Source organism: Nematolebias whitei, chromosome 11 (assembly GCF_014905685.2).
Source record: "Nematolebias whitei isolate Nwh7 chromosome 11, NemWhi1, whole genome shotgun sequence".
NCBI lineage: Eukaryota > Metazoa > Chordata > Actinopteri > Cyprinodontiformes > Rivulidae > Nematolebias > Nematolebias whitei.
This window is the reverse complement of record NC_056508.1, coordinates 14,732,000-14,753,297: the sequence shown is the minus strand read 5'-3', so window position 1 is coordinate 14,753,297 and position 21,298 is coordinate 14,732,000. Positions and strand designations below refer to the sequence as shown.

General features: G+C 39.7%; 1 protein-coding gene across 1 annotated transcript in view; it reads right to left on the bottom strand.

Moving 5' to 3' along the window:
- Nucleotides 1–6,714: 6,714 nt before the first annotated feature.
- Nucleotides 6,715–21,298, bottom strand: part of ankrd52a (ankyrin repeat domain 52a) — a 30,044-nt gene continuing 15,460 nt past the window's right edge. Inside the window, exons 9-28 of the mRNA XM_037684674.1 lie at nucleotides 19,028–19,106; nucleotides 18,810–18,924; nucleotides 18,599–18,681; nucleotides 18,375–18,492; nucleotides 18,214–18,282; nucleotides 17,975–18,115; nucleotides 16,394–16,456; nucleotides 16,169–16,280; nucleotides 15,308–15,379; nucleotides 15,017–15,218; nucleotides 14,852–14,939; nucleotides 14,630–14,747; nucleotides 14,078–14,297; nucleotides 13,897–13,984; nucleotides 13,698–13,781; nucleotides 11,442–11,587; nucleotides 11,142–11,224; nucleotides 10,857–10,939; nucleotides 9,137–9,228; nucleotides 6,715–8,579 (exon numbers count right to left, since the gene is read on the bottom strand). Coding sequence (XP_037540602.1) covers nucleotides 8,308–8,579; nucleotides 9,137–9,228; nucleotides 10,857–10,939; nucleotides 11,142–11,224; nucleotides 11,442–11,587; nucleotides 13,698–13,781; nucleotides 13,897–13,984; nucleotides 14,078–14,297; nucleotides 14,630–14,747; nucleotides 14,852–14,939; nucleotides 15,017–15,218; nucleotides 15,308–15,379; nucleotides 16,169–16,280; nucleotides 16,394–16,456; nucleotides 17,975–18,115; nucleotides 18,214–18,282; nucleotides 18,375–18,492; nucleotides 18,599–18,681; nucleotides 18,810–18,924; nucleotides 19,028–19,106 — 2,328 coding nt within the window. The 3' untranslated portion in view covers nucleotides 6,715–8,307. The remainder of the gene's footprint in view (nucleotides 8,580–9,136; nucleotides 9,229–10,856; nucleotides 10,940–11,141; nucleotides 11,225–11,441; nucleotides 11,588–13,697; nucleotides 13,782–13,896; nucleotides 13,985–14,077; nucleotides 14,298–14,629; nucleotides 14,748–14,851; nucleotides 14,940–15,016; nucleotides 15,219–15,307; nucleotides 15,380–16,168; nucleotides 16,281–16,393; nucleotides 16,457–17,974; nucleotides 18,116–18,213; nucleotides 18,283–18,374; nucleotides 18,493–18,598; nucleotides 18,682–18,809; nucleotides 18,925–19,027; nucleotides 19,107–21,298) is intronic.

Genomic DNA, 21,298 nt, shown 5'->3' with positions numbered 1-21,298 from the left:
TTTTTTTCTCCAAACGTCAAGTAGACACACACACACACGGCACAACCAAGCACACTTTACAATTGCTTATGATAAATCTGTATTCCTGTCAGGTGATTGACTTTTTTAAAGTCAAAATCAGTGGAAAGACAAACAATACTCAAAGCTGCAAAACAAGGAGGTAGGAGAAATGCTACAGAAAAACAAACAGCGAGTGATGTTAGCATGATCTTAAATGTTCATGTGGTAAACAGGCTTACTGAACCATGCTAATGTTTACCAACAGCTGCTACTCCAGTCAACATTTGAGCAGCGGTTTTAACAGACTTTCATTTTGTAGAACTAGATCATATTGATCTGATATCTGAAAACTATATTTGCAGCTTCCCGATGGATCCTGAAGCTAACCAGATTAGCAGCTGTGGTGATTTATTTAGTGCAGAAATGTTAAGAGGCCCGTCTGGCCCTTACAAAAGTGTAAATCACGTCTAAACCGTATGTTACTAAACTGGTCAATAATTTTAAACTGGCTAATGTCAACAGAGTAACTTCATTGGTCCTGTTGTCATCACTGGTCTGGAGACCACGCTGCTGGTGATAGCATTAACTCCTTTACACACAGTAGAATAGTATATTTGCAGATTTGTAAATGAGGTAATCAGCGTTATGCTAAAAAGGAAACCCTGTCATAGACACATGCCCACTTCGATCACCAGCAAAGCAAAAGGATTTCCTCAATAAGAGGACTGTAGAAAATTAAACTTTGGAATGTCGGGGGGAGGGGGGAGGAGCTAAGTTCATTTTTTCCACATTTTTTGAAGGTGCACTGTGAAACTGTTTGATTGTAACTCATCATATGCCCTGAATCAGGAGTCATTCCTCTCAGATTAAGGGTTCGTTTCCTCAAATAGGCTAATCCAAATAAATGAGGCAGCTTATTTTACCCAACTCCTTTTCTCTGTTAATCTGCAGTGAATCAAGGCTGCCTCAGCAGCAGATCAACGCCTGCTTGAAGTCCAGTTTTTAGAGTATTGGTAATAGCTTGTGAGTTGCACTAACTTCTTTAGTGAAGCAGACTAATATAAAAAAAACAAAAAACACACACACACACAAAAGGGTCTATTACTAAAATGCCACAGAACACACAGTATACATCCTTTTCTACAGGAGGCTATTCCTAATAGCACATTCATGGGGGCTCCTAACGGGCAAACGCTCTGATATGGCTGCTTGGTGGGAGAAGAAGCAAATCAATAAGGTGCTTCATCAGAAGACTGCTGCCTTATTTCACCTGCACAAATACTTTAGTTTCATTCATTTAAACAAATTCAACAGTAAACACTGGAACATGTTTCGAACATTTATTCCTTCGTGTAAACACATCCCTGTCCCAATCATGCATCTTCTGCTGGTGAAAACAAACGGCACTTTCAAGGGAATGTTTCTCTAAAACCACAATCTCGGGACCTCCGAGTAACAAACTGTGAAATAACAGGCTATGAAAAAGCTTCGGGCTACACACTGAAAAGGGAAGGACACGAAAGAACCCTTAATGCTTAACATTGAAAACAATATAAGGCATTTTATATTTTCTTTCCCCCCTTGTATCACTGACAGCAGGTCTAAATGTTTGTGAGAGAACATTTCATTCACGGAGGTTAAGAGGATGCATAAACACACCTACACATGCAAAGGAACGCGTCCACTGGTCGAAAACCAGAAGTCCAAATTTCAATACCATCAAGTCCATCCATCAGAAGAAAAAAAACAAAACAATTAGTCCAACCATCAGCTTGTGCACGGTCCTGTGTCTGAGCAGGCAGCTTTAAAAATTTGATGTTGATCACAGTTTTCATAACGGACTTTCACACACTCCACGATCAAACACCTCACTGAATACAAACAAGAGGACCACTTGAAATCCTTCATTTGCTACAGGCGAGTGACTTTTGGTGTTAAAAAAAGGGCATATTAACTTGTACTCAACTGAGGAAGCGATGGTAAACAAGAGGTTATTGCACTTATATCTATTTCAAACGAGGTCAGCTTGACAGAAGATAATTCATGCCTCATGTCGTAGAAAGACAACAAAATGTTACATCACTTCTAGAATATGATCACACTGTTATTAACACTGCACACAGCTACTAATGCAATCCTACTTATAGTCAGTCTAGCCTAAAGAACACAAAACTACTTCCACAATCAATTTGCAACACAGTCACAACAAGCAATTCACCTAAATCTGATGCTGAATGTAGGTACCACATCATGTCACAACTTGGTTTGCACTGTGAAGTTACCCAACAGTTGAGAAGAAGAATCAGAAGCAGCTCTGCAATTTTACACAATGGCGTCTACAGTTACTGTGTTACTTGGATTTTCTGCACGTAGCAGAGAGATGCCTTTTTCTCACACATTTTTGCCTAAATTTGGTCTACAGGCTCCCTTGCTTCTCATGATTTGCGAAAACCTACTGATCTCTGAGGCGCCTTCTTTGGATTTGTGCTTTCAATCTACTGATCCCCCGTTCATTCATCACTTGATGTGCCGAAAATTGCATCAGCCATGTGCAATTTCTTCTGCAACACTGAAAAGTTCTAGTAAAATTCAGTCTAAGAAAAGAAGTGTTATTTTGGCTTTTACTTTTAACGTCAAACAGAATTTGATGATAATGCTCAGAGGGGGTCCATCTACTGCAGTCAAGCCTGTTCAGAATGATTTATTTCCCCCCCTTCATAAGGCTTCCGGGAAATACAAATGGAAGACCGTACCTTTCGGTAGTAACAAATAAAAGGCACCATGCCACCTCTGTGCTTGATCATACACAGGTCCTACTGGTGGGCGGGGGGATGAATAACCACATGTTCAGCCTGGGAAGGCGGTCAAACTCGCACTACCCGATCAGTAAAATCGCATCGGTTTGACTTGCAGAGGTAAAGTTTTATAGCTACCTTCGTTTCCCACCTGACACGACGCTGGACCCTGGACTCTGACTTGCACCAATTAACAGACACGTCTGTTGATTGTAATTAAGAGAAACATGTTGAAACAGGGTGAGGATGAGCTTCAGATATAAAAACAAAACAGGCTTGTGCATGTTTAAGGTACGACATGCTTATCTTGAAGTCTCTCACACACACACACACACACACACTACTTGAAAGTAGTCTACGAGACCGACATCAGAAAACAAAAACCAAACAAAACACACGATCAATGTCAGCATTGTCACACAAAAGATCACTAATGAGGTAAAACTGCAGGTCCAATAAAAGTACAAGGTGCAGCTGGCTGCCCTTTGAAAAGGTAGGAAACATGACATCTACTGTAACTAATCAGACACTTCCACAACATCTGATTTAGGCTGGTTTAAGCAGAATTACACAACCCACGAGATGGATTACAAGGTTTGAACTCTTTGTTAGCATAGCTGTAGACGCATCCTTCCTGTCTTTGTCATTTTTTTTGAGGTACAAAACTTCAACTCCCAGTGTCATTTAGCTCTGGATAACAGAGAAGCCATAGCTGATTGTTTACGAGTGAATTCTGACTTTACTCATTCACAGTGGAAAATATGGCCATATTCAACCTCTCGGAACGATCTCGGCACCGCGGCGACCCAGAGCGATGTGCTACCTCGATTTATTCGTGTGCTTCTCGACACCTAAAAGGTGTCTGTAAGGACTAGAAGTAGCCAATTTCTTTGCGATCAAACTGAGTAGCACAACTCCACTGGTGATGTAACCGATCAGGTGCTGCCATGTGTTTTAATTTTCTGTTCAAGCTTTTAAGGCAAAAGGCTCAACAGTGGATCAGAGTGGAATTGAAATTTGCCATTTACTTCAAGTAAGAACCAAGACATCCATTGAGGCAAATCAATCCTTAACGTTGTATATACCATGCTTTTTAGGACATCAAAAAGGTTTTTCTCTTTGTAACACACATTTATAAACCACCTTGTAAAACACACAAACAATGGATTGCTTTGCCAATACTAAAGGGACCATTTATATGCTTTTAAAAATCTCCAATTTTAAAATATAATTCTACCACCAAAACTGAACTGAACGCTTGCATCTAAGTACTATTATCTCATGCAAATGTTTATACAGCTTTTCTTATATAATGGATGAGCAGACATGCAGCTCCGAACACAAAACTAATAACTCTTGTTTACGTCTGAATATGTTTCTAAGTAAATGTGATTTGTGTCTAAAGGCAAATCAAGGTTTCTATGGCACTAAATGGGTGTAGCTTAGGTGCATTTTGTCAAATATAGGCTATTTAAGAGTATGTGTGATCTTATCTACTGTAGACCTTTGTGTCCCTCTTGTTTTACCATACTGTAAGGCAATCTCAATGGAATGGATGAACGTGAATGTTATATTCATCTTAACTCTTGCCCTCGGTTTATCATGTAGGCTTCATCAAAACTGTATTAGGGAGTAGAATTAGTGATATTTTACAATGGCAGGCCTAAAACTCCAACATTAGTGACAAAAAAGGGGAAACGACCTAAACATATCCAGACGTTCTATGCAGGAAGACTACTACACACACATTTTAAGAAGAAGAAGAGAATAATTTTACTACATGCTACTTGTATATTCATCTATGCAAGACAAATGAAGAGCAACAGTTTAAAGTTGGGAGAAAGCAAACTGTCCTCTCTAAACTGACCCTACATTCATTTAAGTCAGAAAATTCATGGCTCAGATTTGATGGTCAGACTGTAAACTGCTTGAACATATGCATAAATCCATTGCTGCTTTACTAAGAGGTTTTCTCTCAACACATTTTGGCAAACAGGCCTTATATGTGACAAAAAGTCTAAGACATCCAACCCGCACTTGAATCTTCCATTGGCAATGATGCTATGATTTACTGAATTGGCCTAAATGAATGGCAGTGCAATATTTGTGCTGCACGCTAGAACTCATTCTCTCTCCCTCACACACACACACACACACACGCACACACACACACGCTATTGCTACAATTGGACCTTTCATTGCTTTTTTGTCTCTGACTCCAAATATATTGTATATGCTCCATTTGTTTAACAGTAGCTATATCACAGCTGTGATCTAGCTCCATGCACAATCACTGGTATTACTGGTACGTTAAAATGTAACAAAAAAAAAAAACAACCACACAAATACTGTGATATAACAAAAAATTACATCAAGTATCATTGCAAGGGGCAATGACTCCTTTTACTAGATAAATAAGGACGAAAGGAAAAAAGAATTTCAATAAAATAAAAACTCCCTGCCCAAGACAGGCTGGCCTGACAGCACCTACAGGTGGCAGGAAGGGGATGGAGAGTATTGGGAGCCTGCCTGAGGTGTCTGTTGGATCACATCGACTTTACACAACGTAGTTAAAAGTCTCTAATGTTAACAGTAGGCTGGGTAGTAACACCTTGGCGCTCTTGGGCCACCTGCCCAGAAAGAGATAAGTCCGAGGGCAGTGGATACTGTCCTTAAGTGCTTAAAGACACTATTTTCTTTTAAATAATGCATTGTTGTACAATTTTGTTGCAGCCTCTTGTTTTGTATCTCCACCTTCCTGTATTCAGCAGCAACACATGCATGTAAACACAGTACATACATTACATCTGCTCTATTCTGCACTTACAACCTGAATGTACTAAAGTGTTCTCGACTAATTAAGTGCTATGGGATTAGAGCTAAAAAACTATGCCATTTTGGAACATCCCATCAAAAAAAATCTTTAGACGTAATCATCCTGCAGAGATCTGATTGAATTAAGAAACTGTACCTGCTGCTTTAGCAGGACTCCTGAGATTACAAAAACGAAACAATGTACCTATCTTTGTTATTCATATGAATGCAATTCTAATAAAAACGGATCAAGAGAACAAAGGCTGAGCTTTTGCCAGTTTGTTCTATTTCACTTCAGTCAGTGCTGGAGGTCAAACCAAATGCCAAGTACAAATCAACAACTTGTTCAGATCGTTGCTCTGAAGACAATTTTTATCAGTTAAAAGTTTTTTTTTTTTTAATGACGATGCAAAAACCTATTTTCGTAGAGCCTTACAGAACAGAGCCTAGTCTAGGTCCTCATCTCTCATCCAGTCAACTAACGTGTGCAATTGTGCCACTTCAATACCAGTGGATAAGAAGTAATCACGCCAAGGAAAAATCATCTGACTCGGTGTAATCCAACCATCACCAGACGATTTTAAACGAGAAAGCATAGAAATAACATCTAAAGTCACCAACAGCTCTAGTGGTCTGATACAATCATCTTTAGTATGCTTAACACCAGAAAATGGAATGAGGAGACAACAAAATCAATATCAAAAAGCACTTATTTGGATTTCTGCTGATCCTGAAATCTAAACAACGGGCATTGGCCTAACAAAAGACCCTTCTCCTTTATTTAGCCCCATTTTATTATTTAGGGATACCTATTATTGGTTATCAATAATGCCAGATAAGTTACAAGCTGGGCAAAAAAACAGATATATTTATTTGACCACACTAGCTACAGTGAGGTCACTGTGGTTAAAGCGCGGTTGCTTTCAAATGGGTGGCAACATAATCCATCTCAGGGCTCATCATATTCTGCCATAAAGCAATCAAACTGAAATGATACGTTGTATAGAAGGCATGGGTCAAAAGGCATTTCATAAGACGCCACAAAGGCAGTCCAGTGCATTAAAATTGACACTGACAGTAAAATGCCCGGCACATACAGAGCCATTCGTTTAGTCTTTAGGTAAAATTTTCATGATATAATAAATTAAAAAAAGGAAACGTAAAGAAAAAAAAAACACATTCTAGGGAAACAAAAGCCCTTGTGACAGTGATTGTCTATTCAAAAACACTTAACAAAAAGGCAAAAAAAAAAGAAAAGAAAAAGAAATATTGCTTAAAACTGCCCAATACATATATCTGTTCAAACGGATCAGAGTTGACCACAAAGTAGCTGCAATTACAAACTATTAGATTCTTAAGACAAGTTCATCAGCTCCAGGAAATACTCCTTTAGTCAGACCTTAAATCCACTATGTTGATGGCCAGTTCAACTTCAAAATGTCAAGACAACAAAACATTATTAGTGCCTTAAAACGGAAACCCCCTTCTCTTCTAATCAGGCCATTCAAATCTAAAATCTTTGTTGAAGAAAAAAAAATAAAACACTGTTTAAGAAATGGGGAAATAATAAATTGAAATGGCTTGTTCATTTATGTGCTCAAATATATGATGCTTTAATGAGGTGTTGTTGGCAGATATTACTAGTAAAGCCTTAATCTAGAAATAAACAAGGCCTCAGTCAGTCACTATCCTACAGAGGTTCTCCAGTCTTACAAACGGAGAACCTTAGGCCTACAGACCCTGGGTGAAGATGAAGCAGCTGCTAAACGAGTTGACGAGGTATATCAAGATCTATTGTCTTTCTCTATACAGTACAGTTCTTCTCAAATAAATAATTTATAGCCATAGTAGTGTTGATCAACTTTGGTCATAACTTATATGCTTAGAAACATTCTAGCTTAACAAACACTTATTTTTAGCATCTTTTTTTAAAGGAGGTCAGCATTTAGAACGTGGGGGTGTGCTGACCCCAACATGGCTCTCCTTCGGAAGGAGACATGCTAATGAATTCAGCAGCATTACCAAATTAATCTTAAAATGCCAAACAACTCTAGGCCGTACATTTATCACACAATATGGAATAACAACTTTGAGACCCTTTTCCAAATTTCAGATTGTACTGTAGTACAAAAAGCATTGCACTCTGAGCAAAATTTAGATGTTTTTGTCTTTCCCTTGTGTGGTTCCTTCATAAAATCTAGGCTAACATACAAATTAAAAAAAGAACCCTCAAAATAACAAAAAAATCTTTGATCATTCTTTAGTGAAGGCTCTAAGATCCTCTACAAGGTCACCTCAGTGGATTAATGTTTTTTACTGAATGAGATGCAGAGGACAGCTGAAACGGACACTTCCATGCTCTAGAACGATGTTTGCATGGATTTAAAGGGTTAAATAATTTGGACACGGCCAGATTGTTAGTGTTTATCTTGAATGCTTCGACTCGATGGAGTGACCTTGTAGAGCAATCTACCTCGACGCATTAAGCACTACTAGGAGATGGAGGAATGGGATCTAATTGCATAATAGGTTTGACTGCACCTCAAGAGAAGACCAAACACTCACGCACACACAGACACACAAACACGTACATACAGAGAAAACAGACATGTGGGTGGGTGCTCTTCTGGTCCTCTTGACCATGTTTAAGGTAGTTGCTCCCTGGGGGTGGTGATGTTAGTAGCAGCTGACTGAGACCTCACTCAGACAGACACCCGTCCAGGCCAACCGCTGCACCGTGGCGGTCTTTGACGTAGCCGTTGTGGAGGCCATTGCTGGGCAGAGGGGAGCAGGCGGCGGTGATACCGCAGTGCTTCAGCAGGTTGAGACCCGCGGAGGAGGTGACGGTGGGGGAGGAGGAGGAGCAGGAGGAAGGGTCCCGCTGAGGGAAAGGCTTCATGGTAGATAGGATCAGAGCCAGGCAGTCCGCCACATCCTTGTTGGGAGCGCAGGCCAGAGCTGGGGTGTGGCCTGGTAACAGCAACACAACCACATGAGTACACACACGTGGCCCGTTCAACCTGCACTAATTAAACTTTTATTATAGTTTAATGATCACAAGAGGTGCCACCCACATGAAAATCTCAGTAAACTTTGACAAGACCTCACCTTTAGAGAGTACTTTGGATTTTATACATAGTGCTTTACTCTGACAGCTCAAAACAAACTTTGTTTTTATTTATTCATGAAGGAACAAAATTAGCTTCAAATGCACAAAGTTTATAGAAGACCAGTGAACAGTTTGGATTATATTTTAGGTTCTGGGTTGAGGTCGATCCGTGAGTTATTTTATGGCCGATGCACATTTTTAGTTTACATATTTGTCTAGTAGGTATTTTTAATTTAACATAATCTAACATTACTTGCTTAACTTAACAACTCTTTGTTTGATGACTTCTGTCAGTTTCAAGTGATTTCAGTGACCTCTGTGGACTTCTTTAAAGAAAACCTCCCAATGTTCGTTTACATCTGGGTGTAAGATTAAAGAAAAGTTAAAAATGATTTAAATGAGTTTAGGAGTGCCTCACCTTCCTCATCCACAGCCAGGACTGTGGCTCCTCTACTCAGCAGTGCCTGCACCACCGTAGCCAGGCCGTTTCGAGCTGCAAGATGAAGCGGCCTGGACGAGAACAGACGCAGAATAACCATTTATATGTAATAATAATTAAAAAAACATTTAATTAAAAAAGATTTGAACAGTGTCAACATGAAACACATTTAGTAAAAGCAAACTGAACATTATTATAAGCACTAATGATCATTAAATTGTTATTTTGTTTAGTGTGGAACATCAAACTTCAAGTTGCTTCAAATTAATTTTCGCAATAAGCCAAGTTTCAAAAATTCATAATATACACTGTCTGGCCAAAAAAAAATATCACCACCTGGATTTAACTAAGCAAATATGTACGAGCCTCCTATTGGATAATTACTGCCTGGGTGATTATCTTTCAGCTGCAACAAGTTATTTAACCCCAACTGGTGCAATGAGTTGCTTCTCATTTCTTAAACAACCATGTTGAAAGACACATCGCGTGGTCGTGGAAAAGATGTCCGTCTGTTTGAGAAGAGTCAAATCATTGGCATCAAGCAGAGAAAACATCTAAGGAGATTGTAGAAACTACTAAAATTGGGTTAAGAACTGTCTGACGCATTATTAAAAACTGGAAGGATAGTGGGGACCCATTGTCATCCAGGAAGAAATGTGGCCGGAACATAATCCTGAATGATCGTGATCAGCGATCACTTAAACGTTTGGTGAAATCAAATCAAAGAAAAACAACAGAAGGACTCAGGGCTGTGTTTAATAGTGGCAGTAAGAGCATTTCCACACGCACAATGTGAAGGAACTCAAGGGATTGGGACTGAACACCTATGTAGCCTTAAGAAAACCAGTAATCAGTGAGGCTTACTGGAAAAAAGGCTTCAATTTGCTAGGGAGCATAAAGATTGGACTCTGGAGCAATGGAAGAAGGTCATGTGATCTGATGAGTCCAGATTTACCCTGTTCCAGAGTGACGGGTGCATGAGGGTAAGAAGAGAGGCAGGTGAAGTGATGCACCCATCATGACTAGTGTCTAGTCATCAATGCAAGATCTTGGTGAAACATTATTGCAGTAATAGATGGAATTAGATGTTGTGACATTACAGCAGCTTATTGAAACAATGCCACAGAGAATGCATGATGTAATCAAAGATAAAGTTGGTCCAACTAAATATTAGTGTGTGACCTTTTTTTTGGTGGTGACTTTTTTTTTGGCCAGTGTACTAAAAATGAAAACAGCAGCAAAAAAAGAGAAAATAAAAATCTCTTACAGTTTCAAATAGAAACATTTCAAAGCTTTTGTCGTGCGAAAAATCAGAAAGAAAAATTATGAATCTGTCCTTTTGTATGTTATGGTCAATATGTTTTGTAAGACTTTTTGACAGATATATAATTAATTTATTCATGTCTAAGTGAATATTTGATAGAAAGTGAATAATTGCTCTTAACACCATCAATACATTAATGAGAATGAATATGTAAGAATAAATGTATAAATATGTGTATGAATACTTGTAGACAAACGGAGACACAAACAAACAAACAAACAAACAAGGTCTCTGGTTATGTTTTTTTATGGTAGAGACAGAAATGGCATTAGTCAGACGTGGTTTGTGCAGTGAGTGTTGGGTGATAAAGTTACAACTACATGAGGTGGTATTTATTTTGAAAAGAACAATTTCTCAAGAAAAAAATGTCCTCACATTTGCAGAGCACTGTTAGTGGCATTTATGAGCGTGGGACTGTGGATCTCTCCCAGGATCAGCAGAGCACACATTTCATGGGCCTTAGGAACAAAATACACAGAACTGTCACAAACACTGAACATCTAACGGAAATGTTTGGGCTTTTTCTTTTTTAGAAAACGTCATTTTGGCAGCACAACAAATCCCAATAGCCATTTTTTTCTTAAATTCTCTTATTAGCAAAGTGCTAGCGTTGAGATTATCTGCAGCTCTTAATGGAGACTCATGAGTAACTCTGCATACCTTGCTGCAAGCCAGGTGCAGGGCGGTGTTCCTGTTCTCATCCAAAAGTGTCAGGTCGGCCTTGGCCCGGTGGAGGAGGATGGCTGGGTGGCACCAAAACACAAACGCATTTATTACATTTGACATCATTTTTAAGAATGACTCCGCAGGACAAATTAGGACTTTTCTACTCGTTATATCTCTCCAAAAACAATCTAAAACCAAGTGTCAATTTCCACTTGAACATATTGTTAATTTAACGAGGGCCTTTTGTGAAACCCAAGACGCTGTCAAGTGTCTCCCAGCAGGCAGAAGACGTACCCACAGTGCCACTGTGTCCCTTGTCAGCAGCCACCATCAGAGCAGAATGTCCACCTTTATCCACAGCATTGATCTCTGCCCCATGGCGAAGCACTAGCTGAAGTCCTGAGACATCCTCAGCGAATGCAGCAGCGTGCAGCGGGGTCCTACAGGCACAGGACAGACAGCACGGTCAGCTGTTGTGAGAGGACAGCTTTTAGGCTCCCAAACGTTTTCCTCAGATGTCAGGAACGTCACAACTCCTGTGGGAAACAGCTGATCCACACACCTGGTGGAGGTCTGCTCAACCATCCAAATCTGTTCACACTGAGCTTTCCTCTGCCAGCTGAGACTAGACAAGTAATTAACCGTGAGCGAGCCCACTGACGTGTCATTCTATTACCGCTTGACTGTATTTAATTATAGCTAACATGCTCATACAGTCAGTGTTTGTCAAAAACGGTCTATTGAGATAAATCAGTAACCTCCACCATCCTCAGTGTGTTCTAATCAAAATAACAGTTTGGTCTTTAGTATTTGCAGTGACCTGGGGGGAGTAATGAGAATGTGCTAAATACAGACAGGCGGTGTTTATCACAGCATAAACCAGCCTACCACTGCCACATAAATAATATTTAGCATATTGATAAAGACCTACACTAACATTACCTTTGTAGCTAAATGTTATCATTAGGTCTTCTTTAATAACACATGCACAGCATATTTTCTTAGCGATAATAAAGTGAAACCCTTCACTGAATCAGTAGGAGCTACTGGTCTGTCCCACAGCAATTACTGTATTTTCCGCCGTACACGCCACACCGCCCTATTAGTCGCATCAGTCCAAATATGTCTAATAAAGTGGAAAAATCCTTAAATACGTTGCTTCGCTTTATAAGTCGCATCTATTATGCATCACCACTGACGTCGTGTTTGTTACGCGTCACCGCACAACCCAGAAACGTGGGCCGGTGTTGTGCCAAAAATCGATTGGCTGTCAAATGACGGCCGCGGGAACGTGCACGGGAGGACTTTAACAAGAATTTAACAAGATTAACACCTAAAAACAATTATTTGTTTGCTCCAAATTATAGTAAAGGTGCGTCTCAGTTGAACTTTTCCTTAATAAATGCACTTTGATGATCAAATGAGCTGCATTTTCAAAAGTATTTGTTGCTTCGGTGCTCCGGGAGCACAGACAGGGAGGAAATCAGGAAGGAGGAACGCTGCACATTTATTCAAAATTTAACAAGATAAACACCTAAAACAATTGTTTGCTCGATTTTATATTAAAAGTGTGTCTCAGTTGAACTTTCACTTAATAAATGCTCTTCAATGGTCCAATCAGCTGCATTATTCAGGGCGGTGCAGCGAAATGAAGTTGATGTGACGGTTGCTCCAAGCGAGCAGAACGAAGGTGGCAGACTATGGCAAGCCTATTGTGTTATTAATAGCAACTTTTACCTATTACATGACACAACGGCATGCCATACAACTCGAGTGCCATCTGGCGACTGAAAATGGTCGTGTTCAATATTTTTAGTCAGAATGAATGAAAACTGTCATATCTCAGCCTAAAATTGGTTTATAAATATGGGGAAAAACATAAGTAAGTCGCTTCAGTGTTTAAATCTCAGGGCATGCAAATTATGCAAAAAAACTGACTTATAGACCGAAAAACACAGTAGTAGGTCCAGCTGATTGATTAATGGGACACACTGCAGGTGCCTCGAAATGTTGCCTTCAATATAATTACAAAACAAAACAACGCATTTAAATGTAATCACCCTATGAGCTCATTTTAATTTTTTAATATTCTTCTTTGAGTAACTGCTTTACAGCCTTCAGGACGGAGGTCAAGTGGTTAGAGCTGCCACTTCACCATGGTCCATGGTCTGGTTGGGGACCCGTTATTTAATAGGTGTATTAGAAGAAAACTGCAGGCAACACAGATGCTAAATTTTCATAAACTTTTTTTTTAACCAAAACAAATATGGAAAAAAAAAAGGTTAAATGGGTTAACAGAAAGTGGAGCGCTTTCATTTTCATTTACAACTCGTTGCAACATCGATGCTGCACCGAAAATTCTCTTCTGGATTTCACTTCATGTCAAAGTGAAAATATTTTTATGTTCTCATCTAAATGTAATAAAATACGTACGATACAGGAAGCAGCTGCAGGTAAAACATACAAGCCTAAGACCCCTCCTGTCTACAGCTTTTCCTTAACCTGTGTCATCCACAGTTGAATGAATGTAGTGCTTTAGTTCAGACTTACCTTCCTTTGGCATCTCTGGTGTTAATCATTTGAACGCCGGCACACTCCAGCAGTCTCTCTGCAGGACCGCTGTGGCCGTTCATCCTAAAAAAAACAACCAGTCAACAAAAGTACTTACTCTGAATCAAAGAAGTGTTGTTTGTTGTTTGTTTGTTTACACTAAATGTAATGTTTTGACAACCAACGTATATTGACTCACAGAGCACAGTGCAGGGGGGTGAAAGGGTTTCCCTCTTCATGTACAATTGTTTTTAATTCAAGTAAAACCTCCAAACAGTCTTCGTGCCCTAGAAACAAGCACACGACAGATTTTAGAAGTGACTAATTGCATCATTAATGCTCGAGGTTTAGCAGTTTTCAGTCACTCAGCTCGAGCAAACCTTTGTAAGCAGCCCAGTGTAATGGGGTGTATTGTTTGTTGTCCAGCAATTTATCTTGTGAGTCGGCTGCGACGGCGGCCTGCACCAGACTGGCCAGTATCTCTGCGTGGCCTCTAGAGGCAGCATAGTGCAGCGGAGCCCTACCCTGGACGTCCCGACACAACGCAGAAGCTCTGTGCTCCAGCAGAGTCGTTACACAGTCATCATGTCCCAACACTGCCTGTTAACACATCGAGGAGAAATGAGAATCTGACAAAACAACCAATTAAAAACTTGATAACAGTAACCTTATAGTTTAAATACAGTAAATAAAATAATCTATGAAATGAATCAAAGTTCAAATATATTAGAAGCTGGTTAATTGCACTAAATATATATAAATGTATTATACAGCAGGACAAGCAAATCCAGAGAGCCTCTAAGGAAACCCTAAATTGAATACACCCTTAACCTAATGAGAAGAAAGATTGTTTAGATCAACCTTTACTCGTCCTCAGATTATCATAACATCGATGCTCTGCTGCAGGAACGTATGAAGAGACTTTGACCTACCCCTCTGTGCAAAGCTGTGCAGCCCCTCTTGTCCTTAGCGTCTGGGAGGGCACCCTTCTCCAGCAGGTAGTGGACACAGTCAGTGTGACCTCCCACAACAGATAACATTAAAGGAGTCCTGAAGAATAAAAACACGTTCTCGTTTATGTGCGTTTAGGAAAATTAGCTTACGACATTCAAGCATTTTAAATCGGGTCACGTTTTTGAGAAAAACAAACTCACTGGCCAAATTTGTCTGTCACGTTGGTAAGATCTCCCTCCTCTCCATAATCGATCATCATCCTCAAGCAGTCTGAGTGACCATTGGCAGCTGGTAAAAAACAGTGAATGCAGTTTAATATTCAAGGCAACAATCAGAAAACAAGTGCTATCTGTAAGCAGCAGTACCTGCAACATGAATTGGAGTCCACATGAGAGTGTTGTCATTGAGGAGACAGGAGGCTCCCTGAGCCAGAAGGACCTCCACACAGCGAGCATAGCCTTTCTGTGCAGCCAAGTAGAGCACAGAACGACCAGCAGCATCCTGCATGTCCACATAGGCTGCAGTTTCTGTGAGCACTCGCAGAGCCTGCCAGTGGCCTCTGTCAGCCTGGGGGAGCAGATGAGAGTCAGCCACAGCATTTAGTCTGATTAACAGGCAAATTACAACCAGAGGTGACCTCGTGTGTTAACACTTACAGCAAGATGCAGGGGACTGACAGGAATACTGCTCTCTATGTCTCCGAGTGCATTAAAGGACATCTCCAAGAGCTAAAAACAAGACAGCAGTCAACATAAAGTTAGATGAGCTACAACAAAACATGCTATATTACCAACTTAGCACCAACACCAATTAACAAGACAACATGAAAAACAACGCCATTAGATAAGTGTTTCCAAGAAACGCTTAGCAGAGAGCCATTTGCTTACACATAATAGCCTCAATTATACTGCAGGGCCAGCGCAAGCTAGAGACATCTCGTGCTGGCACATTTTACAGACCAGCACTTCAAGCTCTTTGCATTTCAACAGTGCTGGTCCAACAGCAATAATAAAATCCACCCATGATGCACTGAAAGCTTTACAAGGAACGATCCTTTAACAATTTGGAGGTTACAGTTACTGCAACATCAGAGAAACTGTAGAGGCCAGAAATTACATAAAGACCGAACAATCTGTGGCTGTTTGAGTTACAGAGTGACGGAGTAATTCAGCAACAAAGAGACACAAAAAGAAGCTGAAAGATTCAGAAGGTTAGGATTTTTAAACCATTTAATTCTCCAATCTCCCACAAGTAATTACTGCCTGTTTTGGCACCGTCTCACACCAGAGACCAAATGTTATTGTCAGTCCAAAAGCTCCAACTTATAACGTGGAGCACCATATAAGTCCAGAAACTGTCAGTGGACACTGTAGCTCCACTGCTAACACCACTGCTCAGCTGTTTGAGAGTTTCCAGTAAAAACTGAAGTAAAGGAATTACAATGAGACGAAACGTTTCACACATTGCAGTCACAACAAGGAACCTCTGTGACAAGACCTGACGATGTGAGCACTCACCAGCTCCAGGTTCTGTTTGTTGCCGTGGTAAGCTGCGTAGTGAACAGCACTGTAACCTTTAGAGTTCACCATGGATGGATCAGCACCGTTGTCCAAAAGATGCTCCAAGCAGCTGCGTACGAAAAGACAAATGTTTTAAAACGGTCATTTTGTGGTTCTCCCTTTAATATGAAGCCTGTGTTGTAGTAATTTTATTTTTTATAACATGAGGCAAGTAAAACTCACAAGTACGACTCCCTCGTTTCATCCTCGTTACTTTGATGATTTCCAGAAAAATTACGATCAGTTCTGCAAAATAAAAAAAATAAGATTTTACACGTTTAAAATTCTACATCATTTCAGCAGCTCGGCAAACTTAGAAAGTTAAATTTAAAGTTGCTTTTTACTTAAACTTTGAAAACAAATTTCACTTCAGAAATTGAATAAATATCAAACACAAATCTAAGAAAGATTTCAGCTTTGCTTCAGGAAGTCGTGATAATTGAAACATTTTTGCAACATTTTTACACAGGAGGTCAAACGTGCACCACAACGTACTTCAGACTTTAAACAGTTAATTAGATTATTCTGTGACGAGGACGGTGGCACAAACTGAACAAATGTAAACGCTCACTTTAGTTACGGTAGAAAATAAGGTTATTTATTTATTTAGTAACCTTTATTTAACCAGGCAAATCCCATTGAGATCCAACAATTCTCAGTCAGGTCAATGGATTTGATACCTGGATGACTGAGCATGAACTTTGATCCCACTGAGATCACAGATCTCTTTTCCAAGCGAGTCCTGGGCCTGACGGCAGCCTAACGTATGTTTTTGGTCTGTGGGAAGAAACCGGAGTACCCGGTGAAAACCCACACAAGCACGAGAAGAACATGCAAACTCCACACAGAAAGACCCCAGGTCCAACCGGGGATTGAACCCAGGACCTTCTTGCTGTGAAGCTACAGTTCTAACCACTGAGCCGTCGTGCAGAAACAGTTTCACTAAATTCTGAGTGCTGGTGTCCAAGTGAACAGCGAGCTGTGTGGTTGCATTTGTTGTAGCCAGTTTTTGAAACTTAAATCTTATTTTTGTATTTATGGCTCGTCTCTGTTCTGTAGATCAAGCTCGTTTCATAACCATCTTGGCAGTCGCAGTAAACGTTTGAAATTATTGTAAGCAGATTCGGAGCGGTTTTAAGAACCATTTACAATCAGCATGGGCTTTAGACCTGAACATTTGAGAATGCAGCCTCAGCGGTTTTCTCTCTACAGAGGGCTTTGTGTGCAGAAGTCAAAATACAGCTCAGTGCTCTTAAGAAGAGTTGCACATCTGCAACGACACGGGGTCAAGAAGCCTGCAACGACTCTCGGACTATTTTGAAAAAATCATTTGTTACACGAGTTAATTGAGAACCCTCAAACATTTGCAGACATTATGGAGACTCCCTTGCAAATGTCATTCATTAACCAGTTTCCAGCAGTCACAGTCCAGTGAGATACTGGCTACAGACGTAGCATCAACTTGATTCAACACCGTTATCTGCCCTGTAGAACCGTAGTTTAAGAGGTTTGGTCTTTTCTGTCAGCTGTGTGCATCCTGCATTATCAGTCACTTTTATTTTGTGTAGCATCGCCAAATTATTTTTACTATAACACAAAATACATTTACAAAAATATACAGGATAATAATTGATGTCAAGTCAAAATCAACCATTGATTCAGAAGTCAGTCACTGTTCTGAAGCGAAGACTGTCCTTTGATTAGGGTTGGACACAGTCTGCTGCTTTAAAACAAAGACAGATGGAGAAGTGAGATGTTTCCTACCTGCTGAAGGCTTGGGAGGCAGCACAGTAGTGCAGGGGAGTGCAGCCTGTCTGGTCAGGCTCGTTGACCTCAGCGCCAGCGCTCACCAGGTTTACAGTGCACTGGTACCTCCCATTAGCAGCAGCATAGTGCAATGGTGTCCTGTAGGGTGCATGCAAGAAGTCACTCAAAAATAGTTCTTGTTTGAAATATTCAATTCATATTTAGACGTCAAGAAAAAATAAATGCAGAACACTTACCTTCCCATTATGTCTCTCTTATTCAAGTCGGTACCGCTACTTAAGAGCAAGTTCAGACATTCAACATTTCTGTAAAGACATGTAACCATTAGAGAAGAGATTAAAACACGTGACATTAAAACAAAACAAACAAAAAAAAGCACATGAATAAATTATTTTACCCTCCAGAGGCAGCAGCGTGTAGGCAGGTCCTCCCAAAGTTGTCTGGGGTGTTGATGTCAAACCCAGCTGACAGTACGTGTTCTTTACTCATAGATGAAACTATACTATACAGCTGACCTGTAGGATGGGTAAGAAAATTTGGAGCTGAAAGCTACATCATACACATGTAAACATAGACTTTAAAGCACAGGTAAATCTGATTGCACACTTTCTTGTAACCAACCTGAGGAGAGTAACTTGCGACAACAGTCTGAAAACCCGTACAGCACCGCTAAGTGCAAAGGAAACATTCCATGGATCCCACGTCTGAAATATAAACAAAAAGAGTTACTATGGAAAAACAGAACTTCAGTAAAACTCAGTGGTATTACAGCTTGACAAGAATGCATCATTTCAGCAGAGTATTGTAAGAACATTTTACATTTTTTAAATACCTGGCCGTGTCTGCTCCGTTGGTCATCAGAGTGCTGATCAGCAGTTCATGGCCGTACTTAGCAGCAACATGGAGAGGGGTATTGCCATACTTATCCACACAGTCTATCTCCCCTCCTGATGCAAAGTAAAAGGAAGAGGGAGTGCATCAACGACAACTAAAAAAATAAAAAAACAAATGCATTTTCTCACAGCTCGGTCAGAAAAAAGTCCTGGTTACCATTTTGGATGAGGATCTGAGAGCGTGTGAAGCGTCCGTGAATCGCTGCCATGTGCAGGGGGCTCTTCCCTTCTTTACTCTGAGGAGCGTAACAAACAATTACTAAAAGAGAGAAACTCCACACATCCACTGTAACATGGTAACATTGTACAGCTTTCATGACACTGATTAAATGTTGTGGTGAGGCACAGTCCAGTTCAGTGATTCTTTAAATAATTTTAATCTAGAAGACAAAAGCCTGCGTGATTCACCCTATGCTGATTCCTCTTCAGAGCAGATCAAGAAGAATTAACTATTTTACTTTTGGATCACGTTCAGATAATCTGCCAATAAAAACCCTGAGACAGAAACATTAAAGGCTCCAGAAAGTGAAACATTCAGTTGTTGCCTTCAAGTGTTTACTCTCCACACTTCAATCAGATGTTGATGTGAAAGTGATGTAAAGAAAAATGGTGCAGGCTGGACAGTTACCATATGAGACCAGACACTAAATCAAGGATGTTACTTTAACCCTTTGTGAAGTCTGACTTTTCTTATAAAAACGTGCCATATTGGCAAAGAAAGTCATGTTAGCATCACAAGTGCTCACCGGTTGTGAATGATGAAGTAACTGTGGATGAAAGATGCTGAAAACTTCACTTTTACATTTTCCAGTTGACCGAACTCTCAGTGATTTATTAGCGAGGATGTAAATATAAGAATTATTAATATGGAAAAAGAACGTCACTCCTTTCTGTGAGCGAATGCACTAAAACTCTGAAAGTCTTTGTTACCGGTACACGTTACCCTGATGCATGCTCAGTAATCCAGGTAGAAAACTCTAACAAAGTTCGTCAGGTCCTAAGAACTGATTAAAAAAAAAAAAAAAAAAAACTTGAAACATTTCATCTTTTATCCAAAAGACTTTGTCCGTCTGAGGAGCTGCAACAAACTCAGTCTTATAAATAGCACCTTCTCATAGGGCTGGACAATAATTCAATATATCACAATGTACTTTTGTTCAATAATGGCGATATGATTTTTAAGCACATTCCCAATGTTTCGATATATATTACACTATGGATGCACGATATTTTCGGCATGGTATCGGTATCAGCCGATATTAACGTTAAAGTTCAATATCGGACTTGGGCCAGTCCATTAAAATAACTCACTGATATAAAAGGAGCTGTTTCTGCATGACAACCCAGTGACAAGGATGCCTGCAGCGGCAGCACAACGTGATGACATCATGCGCGCCTACCTGATCTCACGGCGGACAGAAAAATTCAAAATGTCGGTGGTGTGGAATTTTTTTTGCTGTTGTTGACGAGGAAGTCGGATTCCAAAGATTTTTGGACTACGTTGAGCCTCGCTACATCGTCCGCAGTCTGAGATATTTTTCCAGCTTAACGTTACCAGAGTTACAAACCTACATTTTCGACGTCATTGAAAAGCTAACAGCCGATAGCACGACTTGTTGGGTGAGTTTTACCAAAGACATTTGGACGTCGTGTTAGCCCCATTAGCGTGACTAATCTTGCAGCACAATGGATAGACAAAAACTTTGAAATTAAAAAGGCTGTCCTTCATGCACAGGAGTGCAGAGGAGCCCACACTGCAGCTAGGAACCTGGAACAAGCCTCCACAAGTGAGACAGCAGTGCAGGTGACTAATGCTAATTAGGGATGCACTGATCCATTTTTTATTTATTTTTTTATTTTTACTTCCAATCTGATCTCGACACCTAAATCTATGTGCCGGCCAATACCGATCCCGTTCTGATATCATGCTCATCAATGATTTTATATGAGGCTGTAATAATCTCCTCTCAAGTACAATTTGTACAAATATATGCATGCATGTCCAAAAAGGCAACTTGAGGTAAGTTTTATTAATGTTGGATAAGATTCAAAGTTAAAATTTAATTCTGCTAACACAAAACATGTTTCTTTTTATTCCTAGATTTAAAGTGGATATTAAAGTGATTAATTTAAGTGATTGTTTAAAGTTATTTTATATTTTTTTAAATAAGTAGCAGATATAATGTTGTTGTTCTTTCTGAACTCTTTTCATTCAATGTTTTCTTTTTGATTAATTTGTTTTGTTTATTTTGTTTCTTTTAAATGAATGAATAAATGAATAAAATAAAAGAAAATGGCTTTAAACATCTGCTAAGTTCATGGCATAAACCAACAGACATGTTCCTGTTTTTAGTATTTTACATCACTTTATAATGTAGCCGTTTGTTTTTAATATATATAATTTTCAAATATGTTTTTTATGATTGTT